The 27,104-nt window shown below is 49.9% G+C and overlaps 2 protein-coding genes across 3 annotated transcripts in view; both read left to right on the forward strand.

The window, feature by feature from the left end:
* NECTIN4 (nectin cell adhesion molecule 4) overlaps window positions 1–20,750 on the forward strand; it is a 92,716-nt gene extending 71,966 nt beyond the window's left edge. Inside the window, exons 5-9 of one of the 2 annotated variants that reach the window (XM_073637242.1) lie at window positions 4,814–4,965; window positions 8,212–8,359; window positions 11,907–11,988; window positions 16,007–16,078; window positions 19,206–20,750. In XM_073637242.1, coding sequence (XP_073493343.1) covers window positions 4,814–4,965; window positions 8,212–8,359; window positions 11,907–11,988; window positions 16,007–16,078; window positions 19,206–19,502 — 751 coding nt within the window. In that variant the 3' untranslated portion in view covers window positions 19,503–20,750. The remainder of the gene's footprint in view (window positions 1–4,813; window positions 4,966–8,211; window positions 8,360–11,906; window positions 11,989–16,006; window positions 16,079–19,205) is intronic. The other variant, XM_073637243.1, reaches the window with a different exon arrangement.
* Window positions 20,751–21,526: 776 nt separating this feature from the next.
* Window positions 21,527–27,104, forward strand: part of ARHGAP30 (Rho GTPase activating protein 30) — a 334,666-nt gene continuing 329,088 nt past the window's right edge. The window contains exon 1 of the mRNA XM_073637244.1: window positions 21,527–21,864. Coding sequence (XP_073493345.1) covers window positions 21,759–21,864 — 106 coding nt within the window. The 5' untranslated portion in view covers window positions 21,527–21,758. The remainder of the gene's footprint in view (window positions 21,865–27,104) is intronic.

The raw sequence follows: 27,104 nt of genomic DNA on the forward strand, positions 1-27,104 counted from the left end.
TGTTCTACATTCTGTTTTTTTCTTCTCTCCTCTATTTTCTCCTCTGTCTCTTCCTTTCCTCTGGATCTTTTCTCCTCTGTACCTTCTGCCCTCTTTCTCCTCTGTCTTCCTTCTGTTCTACATTCAGTTTTTTTCTTCTCTCCTCTATTTTCTCCTCTGTCTCTTCCTTTCCTCTGGATCTTTTCTCCTCTGTACCTTCTGCCCTTTCTTTCTCCTCTGTCTCCCCTCTGTTCTACATTCTGTTTTTTTCTTCTCTCCTCTATTTTCTCCTCTGTCTCTTCCTTTCCTCTGGATCTTTTCTCCTCTGTACCTTCTGCCCTCTTTCTCCTCTGTCTTCCCTCTGTTCTACATTCTGTTTTTTTCTTCTCTCCTCTATTTTCTCCTCTGTCTCTTCCTTTCTTCTGGATCTTTTCTCCTCTGTACCTTCTGCCCTCTTTCTCCTCTGTCTCCCCTCTGTTCTACATTCTGTTTTTTTTTTCTCGCCTCTATTTTCTCCTCTGTCTCTTCCTTTCCCCTGGATCTTTTCTCCTCTATACCTTCTGCCCTTTCTTTCTCCTCTGTCTCCCCTCTGTTCTACATTCTGTTTTTTTCTTCTCTCCTCTATTTTCTCCTCTGTCTCTTCCTTTCCTTTGGATCTTTTCTCCTCTGTACCTTCTGCCCTCTTTCTCCTCTGTCTTCCCTCTGTTCTACATTCTGTTTTTTTCTTCTCTCCTCTATTTTCTCCTCTGTCTCTTCCTTTCCCCTGGATCTTTTCTCCTCTATACCTTCTGCCCTTTCTTTCTCCTCTGTCTCCCCTCTGTTCTACATTCTGTTTTTTTCTTCTCTCCTCTATTTTCTCCTCTGTCTCTTCCTTTCCTCTGGATCTTTTCTCCTCTGTACCTTCTGCCCTCTTTCTCCTCTGTCTTCCCTCTGTTCTACATTCTGTTTTTTTCTTCTCTCCTCTATTTTCTCTTCTGTCTCTTCCTTTCTTCTGGATCTTTTCTCCTCTGTACCTTCTGCCCTCTTTCTCCTCTGTCTTCCCTCTGTTCTACATTCTGTTTTTTTCTTCTCTCCTCTATTTTCTCCTCTGTCTCTTCCTTTCCTCTGGATCTTTTCTCCTCTGTACCTTCTGCCCTCTTTCTCCTCTGTCTTCCTTCTGTTCTACATTCAGTTTTTTTCTTCTCTCCTCTATTTTCTCCTCTGTCTCTTCCTTTCCTCTGGATCTTTTCTCCTCTGTACCTTCTGCCCTTTCTTTCTCCTCTGTCTCCCCTCTGTTCTACATTCTGTTTTTTTCTTCTCTCCTCTATTTTCTCCTCTGTCTCTTCCTTTCCTCTGGATCTTTTCTCCTCTGTACCTTCTGCCCTCTTTCTCCTCTGTCTTCCCTCTGTTCTACATTCTGTTTTTTTCTTCTCTCCTCTATTTTCTCCTCTGTCTCTTCCTTTCTTCTGGATCTTTTCTCCTCTGTACCTTCTGCCCTCTTTCTCCTCTGTCTCCCCTCTGTTCTACATTCTGTTTTTTTTTTCTCGCCTCTATTTTCTCCTCTGTCTCTTCCTTTCCCCTGGATCTTTTCTCCTCTATACCTTCTGCCCTTTCTTTCTCCTCTGTCTCCCCTCTGTTCTACATTCTGTTTTTTTCTTCTCTCCTCTATTTTCTCCTCTGTCTCTTCCTTTCCTTTGGATCTTTTCTCCTCTGTACCTTCTGCCCTCTTTCTCCTCTGTCTTCCCTCTGTTCTACATTCTGTTTTTTTCTTCTCTCCTCTATTTTCTCCTCTGTCTCTTCCTTTCCTCTGGATCTTTTCTCCTCTGTACCTTCTGCCCTCTTTCTCCTCTGTCTTCCCTCTGTTCTACATTCTGTTTTTTTCTTCTCTCCTCTATTTTCTCCTCTGTCTCTTCCTTTCCTTTGGATCTTTTCTCCTCTGTACCTTCTGCCCTCTTTCTCCTCTGTCTTCCCTCTGTTCTACATTCTGTTTTTTTCTTCTCTCCTCTATTTTCTCCTCTGTCTCTTCCTTTCCTCTGGATCTTTTCTCCTCTGTACCTTCTGCCCTCTTTCTCCTCTGTCTCCCCTCTGTTCTACATTCTGTTTTTTTCTTCTCTCCTCTATTTTCTCCTCTGTCTCTTCCTTTCCTCTGGATCTTTTCTCCTCTGTACCTTCTGCCCTCTTTCTCCTCTGTCTTCCCTCTGTTCTACATTCTGTTTTTTTCTTCTCTCCTCTATTTCCTCCTCTGTCTCTTCCTTTCCTCTGGATCTTTTCTCCTCTATACCTTCTGCCCTTTCTTTCTCCTCTGTCTCCCCTCTGTTCTACATTCTGTTTTTTTCTTCTCTCCTCTATTTTCTCCTCTGTCTCTTCCTTTCCTCTGGATCTTTTCTCCTCTGTACCTTCTGCCCTTTCTTTCTCCTCTGTCTCCCCTCTGTTCTACATTCTGTTTTTTTCTTCTCTCCTCTATTTTCTCCTCTGTCTCTTCCTTTCCTTTGGATCTTTTCTCCTCTATACCTTCTGCCCTTTCTTTCTCCTCTGTCTCCCCTCTGTTCTACATTCTGTTTTTTTCTTCTCTCCTCTATTTTCTCCTCTGTCTCTTCCTTTCCTCTGGATCTTTTCTCCTCTGTACCTTCTGCCCTTTCTTTCTCCTCTGTCTTCCCTCTGTTCTACATTCTGTTTTTTTCTTCTCTCCTCTATTTTCTCCTCTGTCTCTTCCTTTCCTCTGGATCTTTTCTCCTCTGTACCTTCTGCCCTTTCTTTCTCCTCTGTCTCCCCTCTGTTCTACATTCTGTTTTTTTCTTCTCTCCTCTATTTTCTCCTCTGTCTCTTCCTTTCCTTTGGATCTTTTCTCCTCTATACCTTCTGCCCTTTCTTTCTCCTCTGTCTCCCCTCTGTTCTACATTCTGTTTTTTTCTTCTCTCCTCTATTTTCTCCTCTGTCTCTTCCTTTCCTTTGGATCTTTTCTCCTCTATACCTTCTGCCCTTTCTTTCTCCTCTGTCTCCCCTCTGTTCTACATTCTGTTTTTTTCTTCTCTCCTCTATTTTCTCCTCTGTCTCTTCCTTTCCTCTGGATCTTTTCTCCTCTGTACCTTCTGCCCTCTTTCTCCTCTGTCTTCCCTCTGTTCTACATTCTGTTTTTTTCTTCTCTCCTCTATTTTCTCTTCTGTCTCTTCCTTTCCTCTGGATCTTTTCTCCTCTGTACCTTCTGCCCTCTTTCTCCTCTGTCTCCCCTCTGTTCTACATTCTGTTTTTTTTTTCTCGCCTCTATTTTCTCCTCTGTCTCTTCCTTTCCTCTGGATCTTTTCTCCTCTGTACCTTCTGCCCTCTTTCTCCTCTGTCTCCCCTCTGTTCTACATTCTGTTTTTTTTTTCTCGCCTCTATTTTCTCCTCTGTCTCTTCCTTTCCTTTGGATCTTTTCTCCTCTATACCTTCTGCCCTCTCTTTCTCCTCTGTCTTCCCTCTGTTCTACATTCTGTTTTTTTCTTCTCTCCTCTATTTTCTCCTCTGTCTCTTCCTTTCCTCTGGATCTTTTCTCCTCTGTACCTTCTGCCCTCTTTCTCCTCTGTCTCCCCTCTGTTCTACATTCTGTTTTTTTTTTCTCGCCTCTATTTTCTCCTCTGTCTCTTCCTTTCCTCTGGATCTTTTCTCCTCTGTGCCTTCTGTCTTCTCTTTCTCATCTATCTCATGTCTTTTTCCTCCTTTTGTCCTTCTTTCCCCTCTGTTTGTTCTCTTTACTTTCTTACTTCTTTCTTTTCGGTCGGTTTTCTCTGCCATCTCTTCTGTGTTTTTTTTCCCCTCTCTTTCTTCTCTTCATTGTTTCTTATCTCTTCTATCCTTTCTTTTTATTTTTTTCTTCCCAATCTCTTTTCTCCTCTGTCTCTATTCTCTTCTGTCCCTTCTGCCGTTTTTTCTTCTCTGTATCTTCATGTCTGTCTCTTGTCTTTTTCCCTTTTGTGCCTTCTGTCCTCTTTTTCTTCTCCGTCTCTTCTCGGTTTCTGTTATGTCCTTTGTCTATTCTGTATTTTCCCTCCTCTATCTCTTTTGCCTCCACTCTTCCGCCTCTTCTCTCTTCCTTTGTCCCTTCTGTCTTCTCTTTCGCCTTTGTCTTTTCTGTGTCTCTCTTCTCTCCCATCTTTTTGTCCCTTTTCTGTATCTTTTCCTTCTTCTCATCTGTCTCTGCTATGTCCCCTCTTTCTCCTGTCTCTTCTTTTCTCTCTCATTTATCTGTCTTCTGTCCCCTCTTTCTCCTCTGCCTCTTCTCTGTCTCTTGTAATCTTTTTGTCTTCTCCCTCCCCATTCTCTTCTTCTCGATTTAGTATCTCATACAATCTCTTGTAGACCAGACCGGTGTGTCATCCCTTTGGCATGGTGCCGGCCTCTAGACCTGGGGTACTTTATCCCCCATTTTGTATATACCAGTCAGGCAGCAGGGCATGGGCTCTGATCTCACAATACCTGATGTCACATCCAGACAATCCCTTGTTTTCTGCCAAACCAGCAAGTGTGTGGGAAAGTGGAGGCTTGAGATTCTGGCTGGACCAGTTCTTGGTGATGTCACCAGTCACACCTCTCCATACGAGCTACGACTTGTGGCCATGAAGATGACTCTGGTTACTCCTGGGTAACCCTTTCTAATCCAGTCACCAAGGGCACAGGCCATATTCCTAACCCCAGAAACCTCTCAGGTCAGGGCCTGTAGACATGGCGTTGTGCCCGCTCACCTTCTCATTTATGTATCTCCTCAATCGAGGAGCAGAGGTAAGCGGGCAATATGCGTCTCTGCTGTTACATGGGACTGCAGGGACACCTACAGCAGCATCATATAATAAAGCATATCCTTATTCGCCATTGTTCACAGGGTCAATGGATCTCTACCAGAAGATGTAAAGACTGAAGGAGACCGGCTGAAATTCACCAGCCCGCTCCGAGCTGAGGACGCTGGAGTCTACATCTGTGAGGCCACCAATCGTGTATCCAGCCGACAAGCGAGCGTCATCGTGACCATTACAGGTAGTTGTTATCACAAAGGGTACGTTATCAGTGAGGGGGCGCTATCACAGGTGGGATGAAATTCTCACAGGTGATATGATGTTATCCCAGGTAGGAGGACATTATTACTGGTGGCTAGACATTATCGCAGATAGGAGGACAATATTACAAGTGGGGTCGTTATTACAAGTGAGAGAACTTTATCACATGACTGTGAAGACTATCTCAGTTGGTGAATATTATCTGCGTAAATCGGACTGCACTCGAATGACATCCGATGTTCTACACGCACCCATAGAGTTGCATGTGTGCGAGGGATCCGATCTGTGGAGCCACTCGCAGAATGCTGCGATTTTATTTCTCATGTGGAACATTTTTCCGAGTGCTATCCGATAAAATATCGTATAACACTTGTCCGATTTATGCGCTTGTGTAAGCGAGTTCTAATTCCAGTGATGTCTGTCTTGGTCCACATTTTGAGATGCCTTTCTGTATCTAGCCTTCAGTATACCTGTCTCTGAAAACCCTCAAGTCTCTGTAGACCTCTTTGTTCTTGGCCTACCTATGCCTAGATGCCTGGCTCCGTCCATCTCTCATGTAATGCCTAATCTGGTCCATCTCTCAAGATAGCTATCTCTTTCCACCTCTCGTAAGATACCTGTCTAGATCCTACTTCAGTCCACCACTAGGATTTCTTGAATTTGGACATATCTGGTGCAATGTCTGTCTATCATGGACTTGTGAGAACTTTCTCTGTCTACCTCTCGGCATGTATGTCTCTGACCACACCTGCAAGGATGCCTGTCTTTGTCCTAGATGTGTCTACACTTCTAATTGACCAATTTTGTGGGACATCTGTCTTTAGCCACAGCTGATGGGAAGTCTTTGTCAGTCTAGTTTTTGAAATGTGCACCTCTCTATCCACCTCTCTGAGTAGAGTTGCCACTAGCCATCTCATGTAGGGTACTGGGTGCTATACTATGGCTACCCCTTAAGATGTTGGTCTCTGGCTAAATCTAGTTTCTTGGTCCTCCTCTCAAGTGTCCACTCTGTAGCTCAAGGATACCTTTCTCTTGCCATATCTGGAAATGTCTGCCTAGCCACCTCTAGGGCTATCTTTGTAGTATCATGCTGTCTGATTGTATAATACAGCTGGGTGCCATGACTGTATAGAGTGGCTGGGCGAGTGCTGTGACTGTATAGTATGGGTGGGTGCCGTGACCGTATAGTGTGGGTGTGTGCTGTGACGTATCGTATAGGTGTGTGCCGTGACCATATAGTATGGGTGTGTGCCGTGACGTATCGTATAGGTGCATGCCGTGACCGTATAGTATGGGTGCGTGCCGTGACGTATCGTATAGGTGTGTGCCGTGACCATATAGTGTGGGTGGGTGCCGTGACCGTATAGTGTGGGTGTGTGCCGTGACGTATCGTATAGGTGTGCGCCGTGACCGTATAGTATGGGTGCGTGCCGTGACCGTATAGTATGGGTGCGTGCCGTGACCTTATAGCATGGGTGAGTGCCGTAACCTTATAGTATAGGTGCGTGCCGTGACCGCATAGTATAGGTGCCTGCCGTGACCGTATAGTATAGATGAGTGCTGTGGCTGTATAGTATGGGTGAGTGCCGTAACCATATAGTATAGGTGAGTGCCATAACCGCATAGTATAGGTTTGTGCCGTAACCGTATAGTATGGGTCTATGCCGTGACCGTATAGTATGGGTGCGTGCCGTGACCGTATAGTATGGGTGCGTGCCGTGACCGTATAGTATGGGTGCGTGCCGTGACCGTATAGCATGGGTGAGTGCCGTAACCGTATAGTATAGGTGCGTGCCGTGACCATATAGTATAGGTGCGTGCCGTGACCGTATAGTATGGGTGCGTGCCGTGATCGTATAGTATGGGTGCGTGCCGTGACCGTATAGTATGGGTGCGTGCCGTGACCGTATAGTATAGATGAGTGCTGTGACCGTATAGTATGGGTGCGTGCCGTGACCGTATAGTATGGGTGCGTGCCGTGACCTTATAGCATGGGTGAGTGCCGTAACCTTATAGTATAGGTGCGTGCCGTGACCGCATAGTATAGGTGCCTGCCGTGACCGTATAGTATAGATGAGTGCTGTGGCTGTATAGTATGGGTGAGTGCCGTAACCATATAGTATAGGTGAGTGCCGTAACCATATAGTATAGGTGAGTGCCATAACCGTATAGTATAGGTTTGTGCTGTAACCGTATAGTATGGGTGTATGCCGTGACCGTATAGTATGGGTGCGTGCCGTGACCGTATAGTATGGGTGCGTGCCGTGACCGTATAGTATGGGTGCGTGCCGTGACCGTATAGCATGAGTGAGTGACGTAACCGTATAGTATGGGTGTATGCCGTGACCGTATAGTATGGGTGTATGCCGTGACCGTATAGTATGGGTGCGTGCCGTGACCGTATAGTATGGGTGCGTGCCGTGACCGTATAGTATGGGTGAGTGCCGTGACCGTATAGCATGAGTGAGTGACGTAACCGTATAGTATGGGTGTATGCCGTGACTTTGGACCCCTGCGCTCTTTGGTATCTCCACATCACAAGTCTCTCCTCCGCTGTAATCGGGGCGTGCAGGGGACAATGTTATTGCCAGGAGACGTCGGGGTCCTTCCTGCAGATCGGGGGTCATATCTGCTAGTACATAAATAATGTGGCAGCTGAACGGTTTGGAGTCTGAATTGAAATTTTATTTGGCAAGTAAAGGGTAATAATTCTGCCTCTGACTGTAAAGGTCACATGGTACGAGGTGAAGATGTCCGTCACCTGCCGTGGAGCCATCAGCAACTGCAAGCAGCAGTCGGTGAGCCAGGCGCGGTCAGGGTGGAGCCCACACTTCAAAGAGCAGCTTATATGAGTAAAAATGTCACCATCTCCTGCTCTACAGCTGGAAACTCCCACCGCCCCCCGTGTCCAGGAGCATTCACGATACACACCTCACCTCCCCAACAAGAGCCTGCTGGTGCTTGCAGTGCTCCTGAGGGAAGAGTAGTGATCTCATCTGATCAATTATGTCAAGCTAGGGGTTGTGATGCTCCCGGGTGCTCAGGGGTTGTGGTGTTCCCAGAGGGTCGGGTTGTGATGACCCTCCATTCCTCATGGCCTACTCTCCATGGAGCTCCATGACCACCAGACCAGACATGACTCCCAATGTAATAATGTTTCCTAGGGTTTCCTAATGTGGGGGGTATCTACAAAATATCAACTCAGTTCTGTTCTATGCTTCTCCAGTCAGTGAACCCCGGAAGGTGGACCTGGTGTCAGTATCACTTGTGTCGGTGGCTGTAGTGACGGCGCTCCTGGTGCTGATTCTAGTGATAATCGTCATCCTGGTGAATCGACATCATAAGAGGAAGACCAAGAGACTGTCAGAGAAAATGTAAGTGCCGGGTGCATGTGAGGGTGGAGCTGTCAGTGCCGGGTGTATGTGAGGGTGGAGCGGTCAGTGATGGGCTATGTGAGGGTGTAGCGGTCGGTGAGGGGCTATGTGAGGGTGGAACGGTCAGTGAGGGGTTATGTGAAGGTGGAGCAGTCAGTAATAGGTCTAAGCGATGGTGGAGCGGTCAGTGCCGGGTCCATGCGATGGTGGAGCGGTCAGTGCCGGGTGTATGCAAAGGTGGAGCGGTCAGTGCCGGGTGCATGTGAGGGTGGTGCGGTCAGTAATGGGTCCGTGCAATGGTTGAGCGGTCAGTGCCAGGTTCATGCGATGGTGGAGCGGTCAGTGCCGGGTTCATGCGATGGTGGAGCGGTCAGTGCCGGGTCCATGCGATGGTGGAGCGGTCAGTGCCGGGTGTATGCGAGGGTGGAGCGGTCAGTGCCGGGTGTATGCGAGGGTGGAGCGGTCAGTGCCGGGTATATGCAAGGGTGGAGCGGTCAGTGCCAGGTGTATGCGATGGTGGAGCGGTCAGTGCCGGGTTCATGCGATGGTGGAGCGGTCAGTGCCGGGTGTATGCAAGGGTGGAGCGGTCAGTGCCAGGTGTATGCGATGGTGGAGCGGTCAGTGCCGGGTGCATGTGAGGGTGGAGCGGTCAGTGTCAGGTGTATGTGAGGGTGGAGTGGTCAGTGACGGGCTATGTGAGGGTGGAGCGCTCAGTGTCAGGTGTATGTGAAGGTGGAGCAGTCAGTAATAGGTCTAAGCGATGGTGGAGCGGTCAGTGCCGGGTGCATGTGAGGGTGGAGCGGTCAGTGCCGGGTGCATGTGAGGGTGGAGCGGTCAGTAATAGGTCCGTACAATGGTTGAGCGGTCAGTGCCGGGTCCATGCGATGATTGAGCGGTCAGTGCCGGGTTCATGCGATGGTGGAGTGGTCAGTGCCGGGTCCATGCGATGGTGGAGCGGTCAGTGCCGGGTGTATGCGATGGTGGAGCGGTCAGTGCCGGGTGCATGTAAGGGTGGAGTGGTCAGTGCCGGGTGCATGCGAGGGTGGAGCAATCGGTGACGGGCTATGTGAGGGTGGAGCGGTCGGTGAGGGGCTATATGAGGGTGGAGCGGTCGGTGAGGGGCTATGTGAGGGTGGAGTGGTCAGTGCCGGGCTATGTGAGGGTGGAGCGGTCAGTGACAGGCTATGTGAGGGTGGAGCGGTCGGTTAGGGGCTATGTGAGGGTGGAGCAGTCGGTGAGGGGCTATGTGAGGGTGGAGCGGTCGGTGAGGGGCTATGTGAGGGTGGAGCGGTCGGTGAGGGGCTATGTGAGGGTAGAGCAGTCGGTGAGGGGCTATGTGAGGGTGGAGCGGTCAGTGAGGGGCTATGTGAGGGTGGAGCGGTCGGTGAGCGGCTATGTGAGGGTGGAGCGGTCAGTGAGGGGCTATGTGAGGGTGGAGCGGTCGGTGAGGGGCTATGTGAGGGTGGAGAGGTCAGTGAGGGGCTATGTGAGGGTGGAGCGGACAGTGAGGGGCTATGTGAGAGTGGAGCGGTCGGTGAGCGGCTATGTGAGGGTGGAGCGGTCAGTGAGGGGCTATGTAAGGGTGGAGCGGTCGGTGAGGGGCTATGTGAGGGTGGAGCGGTCAGTGAGGGGCTATGTGAGGGTGGATCGGACAGTGAGGGGCTATGTGACAGTGGAGCGGTCGGTGAGGGGCTATGTGAGGGTGGAGCGGTGAGGGTGGAGAGGTCAGTGAGGGGCTATGTGAGGGTGGAGTGGTCAGTGCCGGGCTATGTGAGGGTGGAGCGGTCGGTGACAGGCTATGTGAGGGTGGAGCGGTCGGTTAGGGGCTATGTGAGGGTGGAGCAGTCGGTGAGGGGCTATGTGAGGGTGGAGCGGTCGGTGAGGGGCTATGTGAGGGTGGAGCGGTCGGTGAGGGGCTATGTGAGGGTGGAGCGGTCGGTGAGGGGCTATGTGAGGGTGGAGCGGTCGGTGAGCGGCTATGTGAGGGTGAAGCGGTCAGTGAGGGGCTATGTGAGGGTGGAGCGGTCGGTGAGGGGCTATGTGAGGGTGGAGCGGTCAGTGAGGGGCTATGTGAGGGTGGAGCGGACAGTGAGGGGCTATGTGAGAGTGGAGCGGTCGGTGAGCGGCTATGTGAGGGTGGAGCGGTCAGTGAGGGGCTATGTGAGGGTGGAGCGGTCGGTGAGGGGCTATGTGAGGGTGGAGCGGTCAGTGAGGGGCTATGTGAGGGTGGAGCGGACAGTGAGGGGCTATGCGAGAGTGGAGCGGTCGGTGAGGGGCTATGTGAGGGTGGAGCGGTGAGGGTGGAGCGGTCAGTGAGGGGCTATGTGAGGGTGGAGCGGTCAGTGAGGGGCTATGTGAGGGTGGAGCGGACAGTGAGGGGCTATGTGAGAGTGGAGCGGTCGGTGAGGGGCTACGTGAGGGTGGAGCGGTGAGGGTGGAGCGGTCAGTGAGGGGCTATGTGAGGGTGGAGCGGTCGGTGAGCGGCTATGTGAGGGTGGAGCGGTCAGTGAGGGATATGTGAGGGTGGAGCGGTCGGTGAGGGGCTATGTGAGGGTGGAGCGGTCAGTGAGGGGCTATGTGAGGGTGGAGCGGACAGTGAGGGGCTATGTGAGAGTGGAGCAGTCGGTGAGGGGCTATGTGAGGGTGGAGCGGTGAGGGTGGAGCGGTCAGTGAGGGGCTATGTGAGGGTGGAGTGGTCAGTGAGGGGCTATGTGAGGGTGGAGCGGACAGTGAGGGGCTATGTGAGGGTGGAGCGGACAGTGAGGGGCTATGTGAGAGTGGAGCGGTCGGTGAGGGGCTATGTGAGGGTGGAGCGGTGAGGGTGGAGCAGTCAGTGAGGGGCTATGTGAGGGTGGAGCGGTCAGTGAGGGGCTATGTGAGGGTGGAGCGGACAGTGAGGGGCTATGTGAGAGTGGAGCGGTCGGTGAGGGGCTACGTGAGGGTGGAGCGGTGAGGGTGGAGCGGTCAGTGAGGGGCTATGTGAGGGTGGAGCGGTCGGTGAGCGGCTATGTGAGGGTGGAGCGGTCAGTGAGGGATATGTGAGGGTGGAGCGGTCGGTGAGGGGCTATGTGAGGGTGGAGCGGTCAGTGAGGGGCTATGTGAGGGTGGAGCGGACAGTGAGGGGCTATGTGAGAGTGGAGCAGTCGGTGAGGGGCTATGTGAGGGTGGAGCGGTGAGGGTGGAGCGGTCAGTGAGGGGCTATGTGAGTGTGGAGTGGTCGGTGAGGGGCTATGTGAGTGTGGAGCGGTCAGTGAGGGGCTATGTGAGGGTGGAGCGGTCAGTGAGGGGCTATGTGAGGGTGGAACAGTCATTGAGCAGCTATGTGAGGGTGGAGTGGTCAGTGAGGGGCTATGTGAGGATGGAGCAGTCAGTGAGGGGCTTTGTGAGGGTGGAGCGGTCAGTGAGGGGCTATGTGAGGGTGGAGCGGTCAGTGAGGGGCTATGTGAGGGTGGAGCAGTCAGTGACGGGCTATGTGAGGGTGGAGCAGTCAGTGTCGGGCTATGTTAGGGTGAAGCAGTCATACATTGATCCTTCTGGTGTATTTCAGTGAGGAATTGTCTACATTATCCAGACAAACGTCGCGGCGGAGACTGAACTCTAACACAGCGAGTACAGACACACGGATGCAGGTATCTACACATTGCTCGGGTACAGACACACGGATGCAGGTATCTACACACTGCTCGGGTACAGACACATGGATGCAGGTATCCACACACTGCTCGGGTACAGACACACGGATGCAGGTATCTACACACTGCTCGGGTACAGATTCACGGATGCAGGTATCTACACACTGCTCGGGTACAGACACACGGATGCAGGTATCCACACACTGCTCGGGTGCAGACACACGGATGCAGGTATCTACACACTGCTCGGGTACAGATTCACGGATGCAGGTATCTACACACTGCTCGGGTACAGACACACGGATGCAGGTATCTACACACTGCTCGGGTACAGACACACGGATGCAGGTATCTACACAATGCTCGGGTACAGACACACGGATGCAGGTATCTACACACTGCTCGGGTACAGACACATGGATGCAGGTATCTACACAGTGCTCGGGTACAGACACACGGATGCAGGTATCCACACACTGCTCGGGTACAGAGACACGGATGCAGGTATCTACACACTGCTCGGGTACAGACACACGGATGCAGGTATCTACACACTGCTCGGGTACAGACACAGGGATGCAGGTATCTACACACTGCTCAGGTACAGACACACGGATGCAGGTATCTACACACTGCTCGGGTACAGACACACGGATGCAGGTATCCACACACTGCTCAGGTACAGACACACGGATGCAGGTATCCACACACTGCTCGGGTACAGACACACGGATGCAGGTATCCACACACTGCTCGGGTGCAGACACACGGATGCAGGTATCTACACACTGCTCGGATACAGACACACGGATGCAGGTATCTACACACTGCTCGGGTACAGACACACGGATGCAGGTATCTACACACTGCTCGGGTACAGACACACGGATGCAGGTATCTACACACTGCTCAGGTACAGACACACGGATGCAGGTATCTACACACTGCTCAGGTACAGACACACGGATGCAGGTATCTACACGCTGCTCGGGTACAGACACACGGATGCAGGTATCTACACACTGCTCGGTTACAGACACATGGATACAGGTATCTACACACTGCTCAGGTACAGACACACGGATGCAGGTATCTACACACTGCTCGGGTACAGACACACGGATGCAGGTATCTACACATTGCTCGGGTACAGACACACGGATGCAGGTATCCACACACTGCTCGGGTACAGACACACGGATGCAGGTATCTACACACTGCTCGAGTACAGACACACGGATGCAGGTATCTACACACTGCTCGGGTACAGACACACGGATGCAGGTGTCTACACACTGCTCGGGTACAGACACATGGATGCAGGTATCCACACACTGCTCGGGTACAGACACACGGATGCAGGTATCTACACACTGCTCGGGTACAGATTCACGGATGCAGGTATCTACACACTGCTCGGGTACAGACACACGGATGGATGTATCTACACACTGCTCGGGTACAGACACACGGATGCAGGTATCTACACACTGCTTGAGTACAGACACACGGATGCAGGTATCTACACACTGCTCGGGAACAGACACACGGATGGATGTATCTACACACTGCTCGGGTACAGACACACGGATGCAGGTATCTACACACTGCTCGAGTACAGACACACGGATGCAGGTATCTACACACTGCTCGGGTACAGACACACGGATGCAGGTATCTACACACTGCTCGAGTACAGACACACGGATGCAGGTATCTACACACTGCTCGGGTACAGACACACGGATGCAGGTATCCACACACTGCTCGGGTACAGACACACGGATGCAGGTATCTACACACTGCTCGGGTACAGACACACGGATGCAGGTATCTACACACTGCTCGAGTACGGACACACGGATTCAGGTATCTACACACTGCTCGGGTACAGACACACGGATGGAGGTATCTACACACTGCTCGGGTACAGACACATGGATGCAGGTATCTACACACTGCTCGGGAACAGACACACGGATGCAGGTATCCACACACTGCTCGGGTACGGACACACGGATTCAGGTATCTACACACTGCTCGGGTACAGACACACGGATGGAGGTATCTACACACTGCTCGAGTACGGACACACGGATTCAGGTATCTACACACTGCTCGGGTACAGACACACGGATGGAGGTATCTACACACTGCTCGGGTACAGACACATGGATGCAGGTATCTACACACTGCTCGGGAACAGACACACGGATGCAGGTATCTACACACTGCTCGAGTACGGACACACGGATTCAGGTATCTACACACTGCTCGGGTACAGACACACGGATGCAGGTATCCACACACTGCTCGCCTACAGATACACGGATGCAGGTATCTACACACTGCTCGAGTACGGACACACGGATTCAGGTATCTACACATTGCTCGGGTACAGACACACGGATGGAGGTATCTACACACTGCTCGGGTACAGACACATGGATGCAGGTATCTACACACTGCTCGGGAACAGACACACGGATGCAGGTATCCACACACTGCTCGGGTACAGACACACGGATGCAGGTATCTACACGCTGCTCGGGTACAGACACACGGATGCAGGTATCTACACGCTGCTCGGGTACAGACACACGGATGCAGGTATCTACACACTGCTCGGGTACAGACACACTGATGCAGGTATCCACACACTGCTCGGGTACAGACACATGGATGCAGGTATCTACACACTGCTCGGGTACAGACACACGGATGCAGGTATCCACACACTGCTCGGGTACAGACACACGGATGCAGGTATCTACACGCTGCTCGGGTACAGACACACGGATGCAGGTATCTACACGCTGCTCGGGTACAGACACACGGATGCAGGTATCTACACGCTGCTCGAGTACAGACACACGGATGCAGGTATCTACACGCTGCTCGGGTACAGACACACGGATGCAGGTATCTACACATTGCTCGGGTACAGACACACTGATGCAGGTATCCACACACTGCTCGGGTACAGACACATGGATGCAGGTATCTACACACTGCTCGAGTACAGACACACTGATGCAGGTATCTACACACTGCTCGGGTACAGACACATGGATGCAGGTATCTACACACTGCTCGGGTACAGACACACGGATGCAGGTATCTACACACTGCTCGGGTACAGACACACGGATGCAGGTATCTACACACTGCTCGAGTACAGACACACTGATGCAGGTATCTACACACTGCTCGGGTACAGACACACGGATGCAGGTATCTACACGCTGCTCGGGTACAGACACACGGATGCAGGTATCTACACGCTGCTCGGGTACAGACACACGGATGCAGGTATCTACACACTGCTCGGGTACAGACACACGGATGCAGGTATCCACACACTGCTCGGGTACAGACACACGGATGCAGGTATCCACGCACTGCTCGGGTGCAGACACACGGATGCAGGTATCTACACACTGCTCGGGTACAGACACACGGATGCACGTATCCACGCACTGCTCGGGTACAGACACACTGATGCAGGTATCCACACACTGCTCGGGTACAGACACACGGATGCAGGTATCTACACACTGCTCGGGTACAGACACATGGATGCAGGTATCCACACACTGCTCGGGCACAGACACACGGATGCAGGTATCTACACACTGCTCGGGTACAGACACATGGATGCAGGTATCCACGCACTGCTCAGGTACAGACACACGGATGCAGGTATCCACACACTGCTCGGGTACAGACACACGGATGCAGGTATCCACACACTGCTCGGGTACAGACACACGGATGCAGGTATCCACACACTGCTCGGGTACAGACACACGGATGCAGGTATCCACACACTGCTCGGGTGCAGACACACTATATAATATAGGAGCGTCACTTTTTGATGATATTCTAATTTAGTGAGATGGAATTGTATTAATAACATGGAGCTAGCACAGGGAATTCTTCTGGGGCAGCCATATTGGGGCAGCTGTATATATATGTATACCTGGACCTCATGGTGTTTGTCTTTCTGTTTTAGTTAGAGGAGAGCATGAACCTGAGAGGACATCACCCTGACAGTCTGAGGGACCCCAGTATCAGCTCCATGATGGTGAGGACCCTCCATTATACACAGGTGGCATGTGGACCCTATAACATCAGGGCGCCCATTAATGAAGATGTGTGGGAGGTCGGTCACATGACACCACATTACCTAAAGAAGGGGCCTCCTGTTGATGGATGGGGACCCTAATAATGGCATGTAGGAGGCCATATCTCTACTGGGGGCATAAGAGGCCACAGTTCCTTCTTCCACCTGGTGAACCTGGATGGACAGTTGTCCCTCTCCCTGTAACAGGGGCTGTGCCCATACAGTTAGTAGAAGACCCTCACCTGTAAATTGTTCATTAATGAGTGGTCACCTTCGTGGATGTTTTTGGGCATTGTTGGCTAGGGCTAGAGATAAGTGTCAGAGGTCGACATAATGTAGGCACCATGTGTAGAAATAGGATGTGGACCCCTTCCTTATGTATCGCTGATGGGTACATTTAATGCTCCATCTGCCATACCAGGGTCAGGGACTATGCCCAAATCACCATGTAGTGTAGGGCAGGAGCCCCTAAGGAGCATCTGTGTAGGCTCTGCCACAGGTCATTGTCACAACACACTGACTTTGTGTGATATAATATGGCGGCCCCTTTGCCACAAGTTCTAAGAACTTAGCTGGCTTTCATTATTTTAGCATTCTTCATAACTTGTAATCCAGACTTCAGATGGTCGGTGGTAATGGGAAGAAGGGAAACAGCCTACAATCTGCCCTATCTGCCGGTTTAGTCTGCCATGTCCGTTCATCTACATGACCATGCCATCCCCACACGGTGTCGTCATCTACATGACCATGCCATCCCCACACGGTGTCGTCATCTACATGAACATGCCATCCCCACACGGTGTCGTCATCTACATGACCATGCCATCCCCACACGGTGTCGTCATCTACATGAACATGCCATCCCCACACGGTGTCGTCATCTACATGACCATGCCATCCCCACACGGTGTCGTTATCTACATGAACATGCCATCCCCACACGGTGTCGTCATCTACATGACCATGCCATCCCCACACGGTGTCGTCATCTACATGACCATGCCATCCCCACACGGTGTCGTCATCTACATGACCATGCCATCCCCACTCGGTGTCATCATCTACAAGACCATGCAATCCCCACTCGTTGTCGTCATCTACATTACCATGCCATCCCCACACGGTGTCATCATCTACATGACCATGCCATCCCTACACTGTGTCGTCATCTACATGACCATGCCATCCCCACACGGTATCGTCATCTACATGACCATGCCATCCCCACACGGTGTCGTCATCTACATGACCATGACATCCCCACACGGTCTCGTCATCTACATGGCCATGCCATCCCCACACGGTGTCATCATCTACATGACCATGACATCCCCACACGGTGTCATCATCTACATGACCATGCCATCCCCACACGGTGTCATCATCTACATGACCATGCAATCCCCACACGGTGTCGTCATCTACATGACCATGCCATCCCCACACGGTGTCGTCATCTACATGACCATGCAATCCCCACACGGTGTCGTCATCTACATGACCATGCCATCCCCACACGGTGTCGTCATCTACATGATCATGCCATCCCCATACGGTGTCGTCATCTACATGACCATGCCATCCCCACACGGTGTCGTCATCTACATGACCATGCCATCCCCACACGGTGTCGTCATCTTCATGACCATGCCATCCCCACACGGTGTCGTCATCTACATGACCATGCCATCCCCACACGGTGTCATCATCTACAAGACCATGCAATCCCCACTCGGTGTCGTCATCTACATTACCATGCCATCCCCACACGGTGTCGTCATCTACATGACCATGCCATCCCCACACGGTGTCATCATCTACATGACCATGCCATCCCTACACTGTGTCGTCATCTACATGACCATGCCATCCCCACACGGTATCGTCATCTACATGACCATGCCATCCCCACACGGTGTCGTCATCTACATGACCATGACATCCCCACACGGTGTCGTCATCTACATGGCCATGACATCCCCACACGGTGTCGTCATCTACATGACCATGCCATCCCCACACGGTGTCATCATCTACATGACCATGACATCCCCACACGGTGTCATCATCTACATGACCATGCCATCCCCACACGGTGTCATCATCTACATGACCATGCAATCCCCACACGGTGTCGTCATCTACATGACCATGCCATCCCCACACGGTGTCGTCATCTACATGAACATGCCATCCCCATACGGTGTCGTCATCTACATGACCATGCCATCCCCACACGGTGTCGTCATCTACATGACCATGCCATCCCCACACGGTGTCGTCATCTACATGACCATGCCATCCCCACACGGTGTCATCATCTACATGACCATGCCATCCCCACACGGTGTCATCATCTACAAGACCATGCAATCCCCACTCGGTGTCGTCATCTACATTACCATGCCATCCCCACACGGTGTCGTCATCTACATGACCATGCCATCCCTACACTGTGTCGTCACCATCTACATGACCATGCCATCCCCACACGGTATCGTCATCTACATGACCATGCCATCCCCACACGGTGTCGTCATCTACATGACCATGACATCCCCACACAGTGTCGTCATCTACATGACCATGACATCCCCATATGGTGTCGTCATCTACATGGCCATGCCATCCCCACACGGTGTCATCATCTACATGACCATGACATCCCCACACGGTGTCATCATCTACATGACCATGCCATCCCCACACGGTGTCGTCATCTACATGACCATGCAATCCCCACACGGTGTCGTCATCTACATGACCATGACATCCCCACACGGTGTCGTCATCTACATGACCATGACATCCCCACACGGTGTCGTCATCTACATGACCATGCCATCCCCACACGGTGTCGTCATCTACATGACCATGCCATCCCCACACGGTGTCATCATCTACATGACCATGCTATCCCCACACGGTGTCGTCATCTACATGACTATGCCATCCCCACACGGTGTCGTCATCTACATGACCATGCCATCCCCATACGGTGTCGGTCATGGTGTATGATGTGATGTAGGCTACTTTCAGCTGGCTGTTTGTCTTATATTGACCCAATACTCGTATTGCTGCCCATCAGGGAGAAGAGGTGGACAGACGCAGCTACAGCACACTGACGACTGTCCGGGAAATAGAGACTCAGACTGAGCTGTTGGCCACAGTTCCTGATGAAGAGGTGAAAGAGGAGGAAGAGGACGCAGAGGACGAACTTATAGAGAAAGAACTTGAGCTAAGCGACAGAGGGAGCACAGGAGTCCTGTCCACCCAGCCATTCATTAAGCAAGGGATGAGCCATTTTTATCAGGAAAATGGGACTCTACGAGCCAAGCCAACTACAAATGGGATTTATATAAATGGCCGAGGACACTTGGTATAGGTGTAACTGTGACCTTCATCCCTACGAGACGTTCACATTGTGGGTACACGTCAATATATGTGAACAGTCTTCTTTATGGCTACACCGGAAGTTTCTTTAGCCACGGGACATTATGTGGCCACTAAAAAAATTGGACTTTCTCAAGCCATTGATGTCAACCTGCCATCATTAAATGATGATGATCTGATAATATCCCCCCAGCTGTGCAGACTTCAAAGTGAGGAACTGAAGATGGATGGAGCCATGTCCTGCATCACCCACAATGAGTCCCACCACCTCAGTCATGGATGCTGCACCCTCTTCGGTGGGCTTGAACATTTGACGTTAGCACTGATTTACCTGTGGTTGATCAGCAATAGACTATGTCCTGCTGGATATTTTGGCCTGTTGACCAGTGCAAACCATCCAGGTCTAATAAATGTGAGCAATATGGATGAGCAGCCCTCGCTGTGCTTGTATAATTGTGTAAATCTGACCTTGTAAATTCAATAAGTACATTGCCAGCATCCAAGAAGAGGAAGGAAGCTTTCTCCAGCGTGACTCGGTACAGGACCATTGTGAAATGTCAGCTCGGAAGAAGAGAACTGTTAATAGGGCCAATGCAGAAAAAACCCAACCCCTATAAGAGTAGCTCCCTCCATCACATGAGCTAACACTACAATGATCCCTCCTTCTGTAGCACATGTGCCTACTATCAGAGGTGAGCCCTCCTATAACGTGTCTTCCCTCTATGGCACGCATGTGGGCTCCGACTATCGAACACGCTCCTGCCCATAATGTCAACGATGATGTGGGATGATTTCCTATCACAGAAGCCTTACTGTGGCCAACCCTGAGAGACGAGAACCGTAAATGTTGACTACTATTATTTTCCGGGGATTACCCCGACACGAGGATTTGTATTTTCCGGGGATTACCGCAACACGAGGATTTGTACATATCGATGTAAATTTCTTTTCAGCCGATTCTAAGGGCGTGTAAGACGAGAGACAAGTCTCGCTATTTATATGTGCTGTATAGCTTTTCTACGGACAGTATTTATGTTGGGTCGGGGTGGTGTTCTCGTCATTGCAGGGAAATTCTTGTACAAAGCTGATTAAAACTTGAAGTTCAATGTCTATAAATCACACAACCTGGTCTGTGAAACCATCTGGTCTCCGTGTCTTCATGTCTTCACCCAGTTCATGATTATGTCTGCACATCCAGAGAAGAGGACAGTACACTGTTAAATAAATACTTCTTTCTGTATTATTTTTCTCTATCGAGGACTTCGCAAACTATCAATATCAAGATTTTCGTATAAAAAAACTTATCGATTTATTCTTGGATTGTCCATTAAAAAGAATCAGATTGCAGCAGGTACATACGATAGTTAGATAGTTACAGAGTGATTGTCCATTTGTCCATAATTAGCTTAATTGTTGAGATTCACCCATCTTTTCCTGGGATCCAGGACGTGTGTCCGGGTAAAGAACGTGTTTCCTGGGCTTACATCAGCAGCTGGTTTACACACAGACCCTCGTCCTGTGTCCTGTGGAATGGCAAGCGACCCCCCTTTCTCTAGCATGGGCTTTTATAGCCCAGTCATATGGCACCTGTTCTTCTAATTATGGTGCTGAATCAAAAATACACAAACAGTGCATGTCAGCTAGAAACGATGGCTGATGCAATCTTATGTACAGAACTCAGAATTAAGAATAAAATGAATATCCATAATTAATATTTAACATACATTCCTGCAGAGGTTCAGCCCATCAACCCTTCTGCACCAGTCCTTGGACTCTTGTAGTATTAAAAACGGCTTTGTGTCTCTAGCATACAGTCAGGAACGCCAACTCTCCCAGTGTCCACACCCTGATGGTGGTACAACTGAGTTGGGTGATGAAGACCAATGTGTGCTACAGAACAACCTGCTCCTGAATTCTCACTCTTACAATGTTCTGCGGTTTGGGTGATGTTCTGCACAGGATGTGGTTCTCAGACAGTAACTCAGGCTTCCTCTAAATTCTGATCATTACATTCAAAGCAAAAAAGGGGCAGGAGCTTGGTGCAACGCTCATCACGTCAGGGTAGCAATCGCCGCTCTTACACGGCTGCTTCCTCCACCAGAACCACATCCTGCGCACTATTAAGTTCTGCATCTCATTTTCCCCAAAACTAAGAGTATAGAATCGAAGCAGCAGCAGGTGACGGAGGATGCCCTAAAGCTACGACCGGTCAACACATCCGGGAAGCCAGGGGTCTACGTCTGCAGCCATGTCACTAGCCATGAAGGCCAGGCAGAGAGTGAAGAAGAAGACAGTCAAAGACAAAATCTTTGGGTGTGATCTGCTGGAACATCTCCAAATGTCAGGACAGGAAGGTGAGTGACGGTGATGGTGGATAAGTCTTCTGACACTTTCTGCGTACTTGTCCATGCAATACCCGAAAGCATTATTGGAGATGGGATTCTGGCAGATTAGTACCAGCAATAAGATGTTCCTAGGTCTAACCTCAGAGAATCCGGGACGACCCACAGTCTTCAGAAATACAAATAATCAGAAGCGAGAGGCATCAAAGACTTCAAAACGGCAGAGACTGACTTCAGTGTGAGACCAGTAGATGTCTAATAAGAGACAGGTGCAAAAAAAGAGGATTTCACCACGACTGGTCTACTCATCCGGTGTAGGCCTTATCTACAGAGTGCGGCTATACAGGAGGTCATGGGGAAAAAAACTCAGAGTAGTCATAGATCTGTAAGGTCAAACCTGGGAAATAAGGCCAAAAAAGAGAATCACAGATACACTGTCATCTCTGCTACAAAGAGTAGCATCACCTATACTGTGGTGTAGTATATAGAGGATCTATCCTGTGTGGTGTAGTATATAGAGGATCTGTCAGCTCACCTGTGTGGTATAGTATATAGAGGATGTGTCAGCTCTCCTGTGTGGTGTAGTATATAGAGGATGTGTCAGCTCTCCTGTGTGGTGTAGTATATAGAGGATGTGTCCTGTGTGGTGTAGTATATAGAGGATGTGTCGGCTCTCCTGTGTGGTGTAGTATATAGAGGATGTGTCGGCTCTCCTGTGTGGTGTAGTATATAGAGGATGTGTCGGCTCTCCTGTGTGGTGTAGTATATAGAGGATGTGTCAGCTCTCCTGTGTGGTGTAGTATATAGAGGATGTGTCGGCTCTCCTGTGTGGTGTAGTATATAGAGGATGTGTCAGCTCTCCTGTGTGGTGTAGTATATAGAGGATGTGTCAGCTCTCCTGTGTGGTGTAGTATATAGAGGATGTGTCAGCTCTCCTGTGTGGTGTAGTATATAGAGGATGTGTCGGCTCTCCTGTGTGGTGTAGTATATAGAGGATGTGTCCGCTCTCCTGTGTGGTGTAGTATATAGAGGATGTGTCAGCTCTCCTGTGTGGTGTAGTATATAGAGGATGTGTCCCGTGTGGTGTAGTATATAGAGGATGTGTCCTGTGTGGTGTAGTATATAGAGGATGTGTCAGCTCTCCTGTGTGGTGTAGTATATAGAGGATGTGTCAGCTCTCCTGTGTGGTGTAGTATATAGAGGATGTGTCAGCTCTCCTGTGTGGTGTAGTATATAGAGGATGTGTCGGCTCTCCTGTGTGGTGTAGTATATAGAGGATGTGTCGGCTCTCCTGTGTGGTGTAGTATATAGAGGATGTGTCGGCTCTCCTGTGTGGTGTAGTATATAGAGGATGTGTCAGCTCTCCTGTGTGGTGTAGTATATAGAGGATGTGTCCGCTCTCCTGTGTGGTGTAGTATATAGAGGATGTGTCAGCTCTCCTGTGTGGTGTAGTATATAGAGGATGTGTCGGCTCTCCTGTGTGGTGTAGTATATAGAGGATGTGTCCGCTCTCCTGTGTGGTGTAGTATATAGAGGATGTGTCAGCTCTCCTGTGTGGTGTAGTATATAGAGGATGTGTCGGCTCTCCTGTGTGGTGTAGTATATAGAGGATGTGTCGGCTCTCCTGTGTGGTGTAGTATATAGAGGATGTGTCAGCTCTCCTGTGTGGTGTAGTATATAGAGGATGTGTCAGCTCTCCTGTGTGGTGTAGTATATAGAGGATGTGTCAGCTCTCCTGTGTGGTGTAGTATATAGAGGATGTGTCAGCTCTCCTGTGTGGTGTAGTATATAGAGGATGTGTCAGCTCTCCTGTGTGGTGTAGTATATAGAGGATGTGTCGGCTCTCCTGTGTGGTGTAGTATATAGAGGATGTGTCAGCTCTCCTGTGTGGTGTAGTATATAGAGGATGTGTCGGCTCTCCTGTGTGGTGTAGTATATAGAGGATGTGTCAGCTCTCCTGTGTGGTGTAGTATATAGAGGATGTGTCGGCTCTCCTGTGTGGTGTAGTATATAGAGGATGTGTCAGATCTCCTGTGTGGTGTAGTATATAGAGGATGTGTCGGCTCTCCTGTGTGGTGTAGTATATAGAGGATGTGTCAGCTCTCCTGTGTGGTGTAGTATATAGAGGATGTGTCAGCTCTCCTGTGTGGTGTAGTATATAGAGGATGTGTCAGCTCTCCTGTGTAGTGTAGTATATAGAGGATGTGTCGGTTCTCCTGTGTGGTGTAGTATATAGAGGATGTGTCAGCTCTCCTGTGTGGTGTAGTATATAGAGGATGTGTCGGCTCTCCTGTGTGGTGTAGTATATAGAGGATGTGTCAGCTCTCCTGTGTGGTGTAGTATATAGAGGATGTGTCAGCTCTCCTGTGTGGTGTAGTATATAGAGGATGTGTCAGCTCTCCTGTGTGGTGTAGTATATAGAGGATGTGTCGGCTCTCCTGTGTGGTGTAGTATATAGAGGATGTGTCGGCTCTCCTGTGTGGTGTAGTATATAGAGGATGTGTCGGCTCTCCTGTGTGGTGTAGTATATAGAGGATGTGTCGGCTCTCCTGTGTGGTGTAGTATATAGAGGATGTGTCAGCTCTCCTGTGTGGTGTAGTATATAGAGGATGTGTCGGCTCTCCTGTGTGGTGTAGTATATAGAGGATGTGTCAGCTCTCCTGTGTGGTATAGTATATAGAGGATGTGTCGGCTCTCCTGTGTGGTGTAGTATATAGAGGATGTGTCGGCTCTCCTGTGTGGTGTAGTATATAGAGGATGTGTCAGCTCTCCTGTGTGGTGTAGTATATAGAGGATGTGTCAGCTCTCCTGTGTGGTGTAGTATATAGAGGATGTGTCGGCTCTCCTGTGTGGTGTAGTATATAGAGGATGTGTCGGCTCTCCTGTGTGGTGTAGTATATAGAGGATGTGTCGGCTCTCCTGTGTGGTGTAGTATATAGAGGATGTGTCAGCTCTCCTGTGTGGTGTAGTATATAGAGGATGTGTCAGTTCTCCTGTGTGGTGTAGTATATAGAGGATGTGTCGGCTCTCCTGTGTGGTGTAGTATATAGAGGATGTGTCAGCTCTCCTGTGTGGTGTAGTATATAGAGGATGTGTCAGCTCTCCTGTGTGGTGTAGTATATAGAGGATGTGTCGGCTCTCCTGTGTGGTGTAGTATATAGAGGATGTGTCAGCTCTCCTGTGTGGTGTAGTATATAGAGGATGTGTCAGCTCTCCTGTGTGGTGTAGTATATAGAGGATGTGTCGGCTCTCCTGTGTGGTGTAGTATATAGAGGATGTGTCGGCTCTCCTGTGTGGTGTAGTATATAGAGGATGTGTCAGCTCTCCTGTGTGGTGTAGTATATAGAGGATGTGTCAGCTCTCCTGTGTGGTGTAGTATATAGAGGATGTGTCCGCTCTCCTGTGTGGTGTAGTATATAGAGGATGTGTCGGCTCTCCTGTGTGGTGTAGTATATAGAGGATGTGTCAGCTCTCCTGTGTGGTGTAGTATATAGAGGATGTGTCGGCTCTCCTGTGTGGTGTAGTATATAGAGGATGTGTCGGCTCTCCTGTGTGGTGTAGTATATAGAGGATGTGTCAGCTCTCCTGTGTGGTGTAGTATATAGAGGATGTGTCAGCTCTCCTGTGTGGTGTAGTATATAGAGGATGTGTCGGCTCTCCTGTGTGGTGTAGTATATAGAGGATGTGTCAGCTCTCCTGTGTGGTGTAGTATATAGAGGATGTGTCGGCTCTCCTGTGTGGTGTAGTATATAGAGGATGTGTCAGCTCTCCTGTGTGGTGTAGTATATAGAGGATGTGTCGGCTCTCCTGTGTGGTGTAGTATATAGAGGATGTGTCGGCTCTCCTGTGTGGTGTAGTATATAGAGGATGTGTCGGCTCTCCTGTGTGGTGTAGTATATAGAGGATGTGTCAGCTCTCCTGTGTGGTGTAGTATATAGAGGATGTGTCAGCTCTCTTGTGTGGTGTAGTATATAGAGGATGTGTCAGCTCTCCTGTGTGGTGTAGTATATAGAGGATGTGTCGGCTCTCCTGTGTGGTGTAGTATATAGAGGATGTGTCAGCTCTCCTGTGTGGTGTAGTATATAGAGGATGTGTCGGCTCTCCTGTGTGGTGTAGTATATAGAGGATATGTCAGCTCTCCTGTGTGGTGTAGTATATAGAGGATGTGTCGGCTCTCCTGTGTGGTGTAGTATATAGAGGATGTGTCAGCTCTCCTGTGTGGTGTAGTATATAGAGGATGTGTCGGCTCTCCTGTGTGGTGTAGTATATAGAGGATGTGTCGGCTCTCCTGTGTGGTGTAGTATATAGAGGATGTGTCAGCTCTCCTGTGTGGTGTAGTATATAGAGGATGTGTCGGCTCTCCTGTGTGGTGTAGTATATAGAGGATGTGTCAGATCTCCTGTGTGGTGTAGTATATAGAGGATGTGTCGGCTCTCCTGTGTGGTGTAGTATATAGAGGATGTGTCAGCTCTCCTGTGTGGTGTAGTATATAGAGGATGTGTCAGCTCTCCTGTGTGGTGTAGTATATAGAGGATGTGTCAGCTCTCCTGTGTGGTGTAGTATATAGAGGATGTGTCGGCTCTCCTGTGTGGTGTAGTATATAGAGGATGTGTCAGCTCTCCTGTGTGGTGTAGTATATAGAGGATGTGTCCTGTGTAGTGTAGTATATAGAGGATGTGTCAGCTCTCCTGTGTGGTGTAGTATATAGAGGATGGGTCGGCTCTCCTGTGTGGTGTAGTATATAGAGGATGTGTCAGCTCTCCTGTGTGGTGTAGTATATAGAGGATGTGTCGGCTCTCCTGTGTGGTGTAGTATATAGAGGATGTGTCGGCTCTCCTGTGTGGTGCAGTATATAGAGGATGTGTCAGCTCTCCTGTGTGGTGTAGTATATAGAGGATCTGTCAGCTCTCCTGTGTAGTGTAGTATATAGAGGATGTGTCAGCTCTCCTGTGTGGTGTAGTATATAGAGGATGTGTCAGCTCTCCTGTGTGGTGTAGTATATAGAGGATGTGTCAGCTCTCCTGTGTAGTGTAGTATATAGAGGATGTGTCAGCTCTCCTGTGTAGTGTAGTATATAGAGGATGTGTCGGCTCTCCTGTGTGGTGTAGTATATAGAGGATGTGTCAGCTCTCCTGTGTGGTGTAGTATATAGAGGATGTGTCGGCTCTCCTGTGTGGTGCAGTATATAGAGGATGTGTCAGCTCTCCTGTGTGGTGTAGTATATAGAGGATCTATCCTGTGTGGTGTAGTAT

This window comes from Phyllobates terribilis, unplaced genomic scaffold (assembly GCF_046119375.1).
Source record: "Phyllobates terribilis strain yellow unplaced genomic scaffold, ASM4611937v1 Scaffold_6__1_contigs__length_29720123, whole genome shotgun sequence".
Taxonomy (NCBI): domain Eukaryota; kingdom Metazoa; phylum Chordata; class Amphibia; order Anura; family Dendrobatidae; genus Phyllobates; species Phyllobates terribilis.